The 12,015-nt window shown below is 36.9% G+C and overlaps 1 protein-coding gene across 1 annotated transcript; it reads left to right on the plus strand.

Annotated features, from left to right (window-relative positions):
• Positions 1–957: 957 nt before the first annotated feature.
• Positions 958–11,086, plus strand: zmp:0000000991 (serine-rich adhesin for platelets). Its single transcript, XM_056450331.1, has 5 exons — positions 958–1,257; positions 2,097–2,236; positions 2,363–2,534; positions 4,800–4,851; positions 5,296–11,086. The coding sequence occupies exons 1-5, from the start codon at positions 1,142–1,144 to the stop codon at positions 9,352–9,354; spliced, it is 4,539 nt and encodes a 1,512-aa protein (XP_056306306.1). The 5' UTR covers positions 958–1,141; the 3' UTR covers positions 9,355–11,086.
• Positions 11,087–12,015: the final 929 nt, after the last annotated feature.

Here is a 12,015-nt window from a genome sequence, read left to right on the forward strand (position 1 = left end):
GTCGACTTTTGATCAGAGTATATTGTCTTAATCATATTAAAATCGAATTATTGGTGTCCATGTAAACGTAGTCAATGACAACCTTTATGCTATGCTAACCATAAACTATAATATTTTGTAGTAAGACTGGCAGTGCAAATGGAAATTAAAATGCCAAAACCATGGATACTAAACTTTACTATAATAAAACTACATCATCGTTATGGGTGTGATTCAGTTTTTTTTTTTTTTTTTTTTTTTTTTTTTTTTTTGTGGAATCATTTCCAAGATTGGTTCTATGATTATGAGTTTATGATTCAGACTAAAATCAAAGCAGTATTTGTTTTAGCAAGGGATGGTTTGTGTTATTTAATTGCTGACTCACCCTCAGGCCATCTAAGATGTAGGTCACTTTTTTCTTTATCTGAACACTAGCTGACTTTCTAGAATCATAGCTGTGTAAAAAATTGCATAAACCCAAAAGCAACCAATTTTATTGATTAAAATACTAATAAAAAGTTATATGTGGATTTATTGTAGCCTTTAATGAGAGTAAACCAGAAGGTGCTTCTGTGTGACGCAAATGAATCACTGAGTCGGTTCTTTAGAATGAACTTTTATAAAGAACCGATTCGCACTGATAATACGTAGGGCTGCTTTTGTTTACTATGCCCAGCACAACTATATAATATTTATGGAAATAAAACACGGTCACCTGTCGCTTATTTATTCTATGTTGCTGTCATCCTAGATAATATGATTGAAGCACTTTCGCTTTTGGAAGAAGTCCAAATATCACAATTTCGCATGACATACAAAAATGATAAATAAAACGCCAACGTTGAATGTGCAAAGAATTTTCATATGCCCTGTAATAAACCATTTAAAACACGGAGTTTGTTGCCAAAACACAAGCTCGTTCCCGCACTTCCGCAGCTCTGCTCTGCATAACACACACACGTACGCCTCGGTGGGAAAGAAACACATGACGGGCTGCGGCTGCCAGAATGACGGGTGTCCCACACCGCGGCGCGACCGCGCGAGTTTCTCCGCTGGAATTTAAAGTCGTGCCTCTGTGAGGGGTACTTAAGTGTACAGCTGATGCCCGGAGGGCATAAAGGGAGGTAACCGAACTAGATGCGCCAGCTACAGTCAGCCTATAATGTCAAAACATGATGCGAAGGTGCAGCAGTCAAGTTGTCAAAGCGGAGTGAAAGCCAGCGTGACTCGTGCTGTTTCAGATCAGGAGAGATTTTACACACACACTGACAAAACACGGTAGGCTACAAAGTTTATAAGTACTCGCTTACGCTGTGAGGATAGGCTACTTTCTCTCTCTCAAACTCTACTTTTCTTACTTTCATTTCTCTTAAACTGAACTTTACCCCAAGAAAGCCTGTAGCTTTAAGAGGACAGGTTGAAGCTCTTACGTAGTTCTAGTTTTCGTAAATATTAATTCGCTTACAGTAAGGTGCATCAGTCACTGCAAATGAATTTCCTAAAATCAAAGAATAATAACACAATGCCAGTAGATTGAACCATAATTCAAGCATTGTTCTTCTGTATAGTACCACCCCAGTTATATAATACATGTTGCCTGCACAGAGAAGTGCTTTGTTAAACAATCAAAATTGTTTAAAAATATTTATCAACATGTTTGTTTGGCTACATCTCACTTTAACTAAGATGATTTTAATTACTTCTTCATGACATCTAATGAGTTGTCATTACACTTCTGCTGAATGTCTGCATAACGTGTCTCACCCTGTTTATGGTAATACTTAAACTCTTATGCAATTTGTTACACCCATTTGGTCTCATTAGGTCATTCCTTTAAAAAAAAAATCATTTCACTAAGTGGTAATTTAGCCAAAGTCTAAGTCTTTGCTGTCTACTGGGCTATGTTGATCATTTCTTGTGGAGGCGTGTGCACAAACATGAAATGTTTCCCTGTTGGAGGCATGTGCTGGGTGTTACTGTAAAGAATTTTTCTGAAGGGAGTGAACCTTGAACTTCACGGTTTAACTAAATAGTTGCAGACATGTGGATTTCATGCGTCTGCGGAGAGAAACAGACTGCTGTCGGTGTGTTGTATTGTAATGCCAAGGCTTTGTTAGTTTTCAGAATGTCAGTGAGCAAGAGAAATTAAATCCTACTGCAGCTTCTCAACATAACCACAACAAGGAGGATTTAGAGACAAGAACTACTTCATCCCCACCATCGTTGCAGTTAAAAGGGCAGCAGAAAAGCAGCAAAGGTGAGTTTGTAATTTTGCACATAAACGGCTTATTATAAATGTATAAATATTTGTTCATTTTAATGACACTCATGTAGTGCCATGTTGAGATGTGTTCTTTATAACACTTCTTTTTTTGCTGACCAGATTTGCAAATCAAGCAGATAATACTGTTTGGATCTAAGAATACCTCCAGCAGGAAATCTGAAGAACAGAGTGAATCTGCCAGATTTACCTCCACCATCTCTATAAAGCTTCCCACCAGAAGAAATAAAAAAGACACAGCAGAGGAAAAAACATTACAAGCGACAACACACTTGTGAGTGTGAGAGTTTGTTTTTCACATTAACGTGCTTTAAAAATAAACATACAGTACAATGCTAACAAATTTGCATTGTCTGCTCATAGATAATAGAAAGATGTTGCAATATAATCTTTAGCAAATCTAAAAATGATTATACAGTTGTTTTCTATAGTACAGGTTGCGATTACTTCCATTTAAAATAAATACTTTTAGTTTTACACTTTAAAATATTTCAGTGTTCGATTCAAGACAAAATAATATAAAACTTTAGTCAGCCAATTATCAGTTACTCATCAAATGTAATTATCGACTGTAATAAAAGTTATTATGGGCTTATGGTGTTAGCCAGAAATCCAAAAAAATAAAGGCGCCAGTATTGTGTAATTTAAAGTGATGCCATGGAAGAGTCATTTGTTTTACTTAGAGAACCTAGTTTTTCCATGAACATTTTAATAAACTAAATTACTAATAAGGTAAATATGGAACTAATGTCAATAAAGAACCTTCCCAAGAGTGAATATTGTTGTATCCCTTTATGTTCACTGAAGGTTCTTTATTGGTATTGATGCTTCCATGAAGAACTTTTAACATCCATGAACGTTTCAATCACACAAAAGGTTCTTTAAAGTATTAAAAGGCAGATCTTTTGTATATTCCTTTATTCCTTTTGTATTTTTTTTAGATATTGCCAAGCCTCTCATGTTAATGATAACATATGGACTGAACAAATATGGTACACTCTGTTTCCTCACTGTCCTGTCAACTCAGAAAGTCTGGAACGATATATATTTAATTTTTTTATTTTTCTTTGAGTATCGTGGTTGTGGTATGGGAGGGGTAATGTACTGCTTTAAACTGTAAATGCAAAAACTCTATAAATAAATATTCAAAAAAATATTCTGTACACTAATAATTAAATGGTATTTTTAAGAACTAAAAGGTTCTTTTCAGGAACTAAAAATGCTTGTTGAATGGATTTACTACAAAAAAACATTTATTGTTAACGAAGAAGCTTTAACATATTTAAAATATTGATTATGTTCCAATGTAGAACCTTTGGCATCCAAAGATCATTTACATTCCACAAAATTTGTTTACAATAAAGAAATTAAAGTTCTCTTGGGAAAATGTTTTTTTTTATGGCATCTGATAACATATATTATCAGTTTAGTTTCAAATTCAGTTCATATTACAGTGGATAACTACTCTATTAGTAAATGTTTTATGTGAATTTGATTCCACTTAATACTGCTTTACATAATAATAGCTTTTGTTCTGTAAATTATGCAATTGCACTTTGTGTCGCTGTCAGTTGCACATTCATAGCCAGAACGGCAAATGCCCTTTCGACCTGTGACTGGCAGTAATAGGCCTTATATGGTAATAACTCATGATGTAGTAGTTATGAATGATAGCATGAAAGCATATCACCGAAGACTGGCTGTTTGTCTGTACTGTATCTAGGTGTGTTGCTGAGCTTAAATAAAACTGTTTACACCTTTATCTTGGAAGCAGTAAATTGTGATTCATTAGTATTTCTTTATCTGTTTTTAAGAAGTATGAGTGCTCTCTTATTGGTGAAGTTTTCTTCCTGGCCACTGTCGCCACTGGCTTGCTTGGTTTGGGACTTGTGGAGTTGTGCATCGATTGGATTTGCTCTTTAGTGTTTGGACTTTCACCAGTGAAATTTAAACCACACTGAACTGAACTAAACTGAACTTCAACACTGAAAACTGGACTGACACAGTTTTACTAGAACTTCTATGTTAAGCTGCTTTGACATTATCTAAAAAGCACTATAGAAATAAACATGAATTGAGTTTTTTTTCAAAGCAGGCATTGAACAGAGTTTGTGAGCGTGTGTTTTTGCATCCAGTATGCGCTAATGTGTGTGAAACACTCTGTACTAATTATTAAACAGTTTAACCATGGACCCCTCCCTTCATGCCAGGCCAATGAATTGTTTACTGCTAAAATGCTTAAACAGGGAGAAAGAATGGAATGTGGTTGATCTTGTTCCCTTGCGTTGTCTTGATGAATATACTGTATGAAAGAGTTGAAGTCAAAAAAGTATTTAGGGAGTGAGAATAGCGTGTGAAACATTGAATTAGATTAGAGTTTTGTTTTCGTCAGAGTTTTTCATCCTTGTTTATCTGCCTGAGGGAACTTATCTTTGATATTCAAATGTTAGGTGGAGGTATTTTTAATCTACCTACTTTTTCAGTTTGCTCATAAAAAAAAAAAGCTTATGCTAATTTAATTATTTTCTCAATTTGACAGCTACAGAACACTTGAAGCGGAAAAAAACACAGCTAATCAACACCACACAGAGGTAAGCACACAAGCTAAGACACATAGATGAGAATGAGGTTGTTTATCTTTTTAGTGAGAGAATGTTTGATGTGAAGATAAAATCTGTGCCTTGAAAGTCAATCATATCTTACATAAACATAATAAACTTTCTTTGGCGTACTGCCTTTTGAAAATATTTCTGCTCTACCAGGCCATGTTTGCAGTTTTTTTTTTTCAAGCGTAATATTTTGAAGTGGAATGTAAAGCTCAACTGTGAAATTGAACTGAATGTTTAAACAGTTGAAATGGGAGTGGCAATTTGTTCAAACATCTCATATATGTGTGAGACACATTTCTTACAATTTTCCCAACCAAGTCTAAAAAGCACTTTAGTAGTGTAAGAATGTATAAATGCTACTGAGCTTGAATTCATTTGTGTACTATTTTTAATATTAATCAAAATGTTTTTTGTTTGCATTGACAGCTGTGGGACTTGCAATGTGGCGTATCAACTGGTGAATTGCTTAAGGATGGGCAAAAAGCAACCTTTGATGAAGCCCCTTTGCATCAGCATGGACATAACACACCCAAACATGGACAAAATACAGGAATACAACACAACATAGGCCTTCATGAGCAAACCGACCACAAGGACTCACTAGGACACAACTCTTCTCATTTTATTCATGAGTTACGAACAGAAGTAAAGAAGGAATCTGGAGACCATAGAGAGAATGCTCCAACAACTCCACAAAACCACAATAATCTGGACAGTGTTCTAAAAGCAAGCACTGACTCCCAGCTTTTCACACACCAGTCAGAAGTACTTGACCAGGTTTTGTCGTTAGTCTGTTCTGAAAATACCCCTGAGGTAAAAGCTAACCTTATAAATCCTACAACAGCTATGTTGACGTCTGCACTGGCTTCAGTTCTTGCTCCACCTTTGAGTGGCCGTCTTCGAAGACCCAAGCAAGGCATCAGTGAAGCAGAGACTGAAGTTCAAGATCGTGGACAGTATGACCACCCATCTACCTTAACTCAACAGGGTCGGCGGCAACAACCATTTTTTCCTTTCCAGAGGCAGGCATCTGAACACATGATGGCCAATGACAGTAACATGCAGGTGAATGCTGGAACCAGCTACTCTGCTGACTGGCAAAAAGAGAACAACTCCCCGAATGTTACGACCACAATAAACCAAAAGAGACCCATTACGAAATCTTCCTCCGTGAGCATGACGTACAACAGTAGAGAATTGCACACAACTCTGGACTCACGTCAGGTGCCAACTTCAGCTCAGTCAGGATATAGAGTATCAAAAAGCGGAGATGAAAATGAGCCTTTTAAATCATTGAGTTCCAAGCCAACAACAAGCAGTTTACTTCTCTCCTTGAGGAGATCAAATTTGAGAAACTCTACTCCTGAGCCTACACAAACACAGACTCCGATAACTAGATCTATAAGGTCCCTAACATTGCCTAGCAGAATTGTTTTGAAAACTCACTCGTCTGACCAATCTTATACCAATGAACACCAAAACCCTGACACTCCTGTAAGAACAGAGGAAATACCAGTTGGTCAGTTTCGTTTCTCACCTAGAATTAAGAGTAGAGTACCATTAAACACATCAATGTTTTCAAGTAAACAAGAGACGGGCATTTCAAAGGGACTGGAAGCTTCTGTTGCCTCAGCAGAAGTAGAGAATGAACATTTCCCACATTCCACAACCAAAACCAGCCAGCTTGGGGCTCTCAAATCTCAGCAGACCTCTTATTTAGTTTTTTTGAGGGAATATTCCAGCACAGAGAGCATTGATCCCATAAAGCAAAGTCCTGGTAACACCAACAACCTGCAGAACTCCAACATTACCAAACGACAAATAATTCAGAACACAGTGATTTCTCCCAAAGATTCAACAGGTTTTCAAAATCAGCAATCGAATTTTCATATGTCAAAATCACAAAACACACATAATATAACAGCTAGCAATTCTTCCGGCACAAACACTTTCACAGACAGGCTTAACTTTATACCCCGAAAAGACTCTTCTGTAGATGGAGTAAGCCCAACAAATGTGGGGCAGATATACTCCAGGAAATATTCAAGTCAAAGCTCAATGGATCTTTCAGGACCTCTTTCTCCAAGCAGACCTCTTCATAATGTCAGAGTACCGAGCATCTATTCATACCTACGAGAGTCTAACTCATCTCTGTCCTCCCCTTCCCCTTCCACCCCTTTGTCCCACATACAGAATGCTGAAATCTCACCTCCTAAACAAGATGGGGGTGCAAAACTGCATGGTGACTGGAAAACACTTCCCTCAAGATTTTCGTTTGACTTCAACCCATCTGTTCCTAAGGTACAAGAATTACAAAAAAGCTTAAGCACTAATACATCTCCAGCTCAATCTCTGCCCCCTGATTTTGGAAGAGGATCAGCACCTCGCCTCAGCACTTCTCCGTATTCTAGCCTCATCTCCTCAAGGCCTGCACTCAGTAGCACTTTACAAGGACTGTCCTCTCCACCTGTGTCTGAAACACATTCCCGATCTACATCTTACAATAATCCTGACCTTATAAAAAATGACCTAAGTTCTTTAACATCCAAATACACAAGCATAACCAGGAGACCAAGGGAAGATTCAGCTTCATCGCACAGAGAACAGAGGACAGCAGTTCAAGCTTATGCAAGCAACCTAGATAATCACAGACCTGCCCAGCCATGCCTATCACAAACTACACCAGATGCAAGTTTTGTCATGGAAAGCCGAAGTGCAAATATAAGCTCACACCCAAGGCAGCCGAATACAGGCTCTAACAACTTCCATAACCTAGAACATGATGACTCGATGGCACTTCGACTTTATAAGTGTAATGTTTACCCCAAGCACAGGCTGAGTGAGAAAGAGAAGTATTTGCTCCCTAAAGACCTTAGTGCACAAAGTGAGACTCCACTTGCACATGAGAAAGAGACTACCACTGGGCATATGCATGAGAGATTGCAGGAAACACAGAGTCCCAATTCAAGGAAAGGACTTTTTGCTTCACGAGTAAAGAAAGATGGTTCCTTCTCTTCAGCTTCTTTGCCAGAAAAAGAAATTGGTAGTTTCCAGTTTTTAAAAACTAAAAGACATTTACCAGTTTTCAGAACAACCAGCAGGATTGATCAAATGCTAAATCGATTGAAACTGACATTTGGTGTCAAGCGTTCAGACAGTGCACTTGACACAGTCACAAAAAAGAACAAGACCCCCACTCAGCAATCCTCAGACACAGAGACTTTTGAAATACCCAAAACAGATGACAAGACTTGTACTGGAATTAAAGAGGAACCCTGTAACTCCTCTTTAACAATTGATAAAGTCTCTTTGGGTTCATTGTCACCTATAAAATTAAGTACGTCTGAACACACATTAAATGTGGATGGACAAAATAGGTCTACATCTAAAATACAGTATTCTGAGTGCATGTGGGAATTACCTAACTCATCTTTGACCACTAATAAAGAAACTTTTGGGTCATTGCCGCCACTTGCAATAAGAGATTCGGAGAATACTTCTGATATAGATTGGCAAAACAAGTCTACAAAAACGAACACCGAACAAAATGGTTCTGGGTGCACATGGGAGGCCCCCAGCTCATCTTTGACCACCGATAAAACATATCTTGCCTCTTTTGGGTCCGCGTCACCGTCATCTTCAAAGAAATCATTAGATAACAAACTATACGGTGATCAACAAAAGATGGATAGCAATGAAATGGAAAACCAGTCGAATGGCAGGAGTTTTAGTCAACACAGGCTAAAGGCCCAAAGTATGAACCGCTCTGCCACCTTGCCGCATTATAGAAAATCTTCATTTGGTCCCCCGTCACCATTTTACTTGTTTGATTTCGATTCAGAAGACATTCAGAATGACAGTGTGTTTTATAGTCCAGTAAGCAAAAAGACAAATTCACTGTGCGAGTCTGATGACATCTCTCCACTGAGCTCTGCTAAGAGTTCCTTGCAGCAAAACCTTGTGAGATCTCGCTTGTCCTCGTCATGTGCTGATTTAAAGTATGGCCTGCACGGTGGACGATCTTTCTCAGTCAGTGGCGTGGTTTCAAGCCGCACATCAGGTTCCAGACGAATCTCAACAAGCAGCACCAGCGACCTCTCGAGCTTGGAAGACTTTGCACCAAAGGGGAATCAAACGGTTGACTCCCTAATGAGCACTAGCCATTCCCCAAGCTACGATGCCAAATCAGTCACTGGTAAACAGTCTCAAACTGAATTTAAAGATGATTGTCTTGAACTTGACTTTGCAGACCCAACCCCACCTCCATCACCAACTTTTTCCTCATCTCCTCGTCGGATATCCCAAGCCCTTTCTACACCCTCCCCCATCAGGACAACTCCAGAAAATCTGTCTCCTTTTCAGCTGCCCTCAAGGAGCTACACAAACAACCTGACTGTTTTTGAGGAGTCTGGTTCTGACACCACAACCGATGATGAATACTATCTTGGCAATGGTGGTGAAGATGATCTGGAAACAGAACTTTAGATTGTTGTTCAGTTTCATCCTGTTTCAGATGTGCTTACAATTTATACTGCCTTAATATGGCCTTTGTCAAACAATATCCAAATTCTGCATACAATTTGGAACCCAGGTCTTGCATTAATAGAAGGAATTATAATTATATGTCATGTTTTCATGTTATGAATTGTGCTTCTTGAATCCTTTAGTGAGGATAATAATGTTTGCTTTAACTATGAATGTATTTCACAATACAGTGCAATATACTGTATATATTTTACTTCTATACCTTTTTTATATTTTTTGGATCTTGAAACTTTGAAATGGATACTTCTAGCATAATTACTTTTGTTCAGAGCTGCCTGTAGGTTATAGGTGTTTTCATCTGCTAAGCTATTTGAATGCACAGCATGACAGTCACAATACAGTCATTTTCCTGACAGCCATTCTATAGTCAGCTGTCAACTAAAGAACTCCAACTATGTTCAATAGATGTGTTTGAATGTTTTTCAACCCATTATAAACTATGGTATTTTTGCCACAACAAAACTGGAGCTTAATCAAGAGTCCGCGATCCATTTGATATCATTGTTAAAAGAGAAAACTGTATTCAAAGAAGTGGTGGACAGCCAAATGACACATTCATAACAATGTGTTAAGTCCCTCAGACAAACTACGCAAAAGATGAACAAATCTGGACCTCACATTTGATTTGATTTGCTGTGCAGTTTAACTGTGCTGTTTGTCGTGCATATTTGGTTTAAACTGTAATATTAGTTGATCATTTATTGTAATTTATTATGCTAGGATGGGGGTTAAGCCTTAGGGACCTCCATAAACATGACTATTAAGTAAAGGCTATAAAATAATGGTAATTTCTGCATAATTTCTTGAACGTCTTCATTAATAACAATTTTTTGTGATATTTATGAAAATGTAATATATTGAATGCACTTATTTCTGTTAAGAAATGTTGAATCATTCTGATTACTTAAAAAATCTAACAGTGTGTAAAATAAAGCATATGTGTACACTCAGTCTTGACTTAATGTTCTATAATAAAACAGTTATTGAACAGTTGTGTAATTACAGTTCATTAAAACCTTTCATGTCACAACCTGCCATCTCCTAATATTAAATTTAGCTGCACAATGAGCAGTTATGAGTGATACACCTGATATGGTGCTCTCTTGTTTCGGCAATTTGCTGAACAACTGTTTTGAAGGGGAACAATCATGTTAGCAAAGGCTCTGGACATATAATGTTGTAAAAAAACTAAAATATTTATGATGATTTTTTTTTTTTTTTGCAGTCACTGTGACGTTTATTATTAAAATATTATTAAGTTAAGGGTACTTTAATATATATACAATGAGCCACAGATAATAAGTTTGTTCTGCTTGTAGTCCATATGGGACATTCTACCAAAAAACATACATGTGTCCCTCAAATAAAAACATAAATACAGTGATTAAAAAGTATTGGTCACACTTTATTTTGATGGTCTGTTTGTTGAATTTAAGTTACATTGGATCTACTGTACATGCCAACCAATTCTCATAAGATTATAAGTAGACTGTTAGGTTGGGGTTAGGGTTGGGGTTAGAGTTAGTGTACGTGTACATGAACTTGCAAAGTTTGTTATAGTCGGTTAAATGTCTGTTGAAGGAGCAGTATCAACAGATATTACCCAGACAGTTTACTAATACTCAAATGAACCGTCAAAATAAAGTGTTACCAAAGTATTTCATCCCAAAAATGGACTGATGGTTGATTTCTGTGAGTTGTTCTGTAAAGGAATGTCATTCATATGGTTCTCAGATTTTTGTTCTTTATTGAAAACACTTTACAAATTTACAAACCCTGTCATTGTCCTTGTCCCAAGCCCAATTGAACCTACAGCTTTAATAGTTTTGTTATGCTAAAACTGTTATTTAGAAAAGAAACTTCAGAAATAGCAAGTTTAAGTTGTTGTCATTCACATCAATTGATTAAAGACATGAAATTATAAATCAATTCTACAAAAATATCATTCAGTTTAGATTCAGTTTAGCAAATTTTAGATTTATTCGTGATCATGTGTCATGTGAGGCTGCCCTAATTTATTATCACTCCATTACCTCTCATATCATTTATTGTTTATCCACAGTAGCATTACTACTTTGAAGCAACTTGAATCATTGTACGAACAATCCTAAAAACCTTGTAAAGAAATCAGTTCAATTTCACCATTGTTCAATATTAATATTGAAATATAACCTGCTTAGTTGGGAAAATTTTATTAAATATGTACCTATTTGTTTACTGTCTAAGACTTTATATAACCCGACTTCACCACTAAATCAGTTCGTGAAAGTTAGAACGACTGCTCACCGAACTACTAGGGGTGGTGAGAAAGGGGATTGTATTATTCCTCTCAAAAAAAGTAAATTCAGTCAGTCTGTATTTTCAATGGAAGCTGCTATGGAAGATCACTTACTTTTTGTTCTTTTCAGTTTCATGTTAAACATTAGTTATTGACAAATCAGCATTTTCAGCATTAATACTGTATTTTTGACACTTATTTGTACTGTTTGTCTTTGGCTTTTTTGTCCTCTTCTGCTGCCATCAATCTGTTTTTGGGTTTTATTGTGTTTTATACATGAAAGTGTATTGTATGTTATTATGCTGTGCTTCTATTTTAGGTGA

This window comes from Danio aesculapii, chromosome 24 (genome assembly GCF_903798145.1).
Source record: "Danio aesculapii chromosome 24, fDanAes4.1, whole genome shotgun sequence".
Classification (NCBI taxonomy): domain Eukaryota; kingdom Metazoa; phylum Chordata; class Actinopteri; order Cypriniformes; family Danionidae; genus Danio; species Danio aesculapii.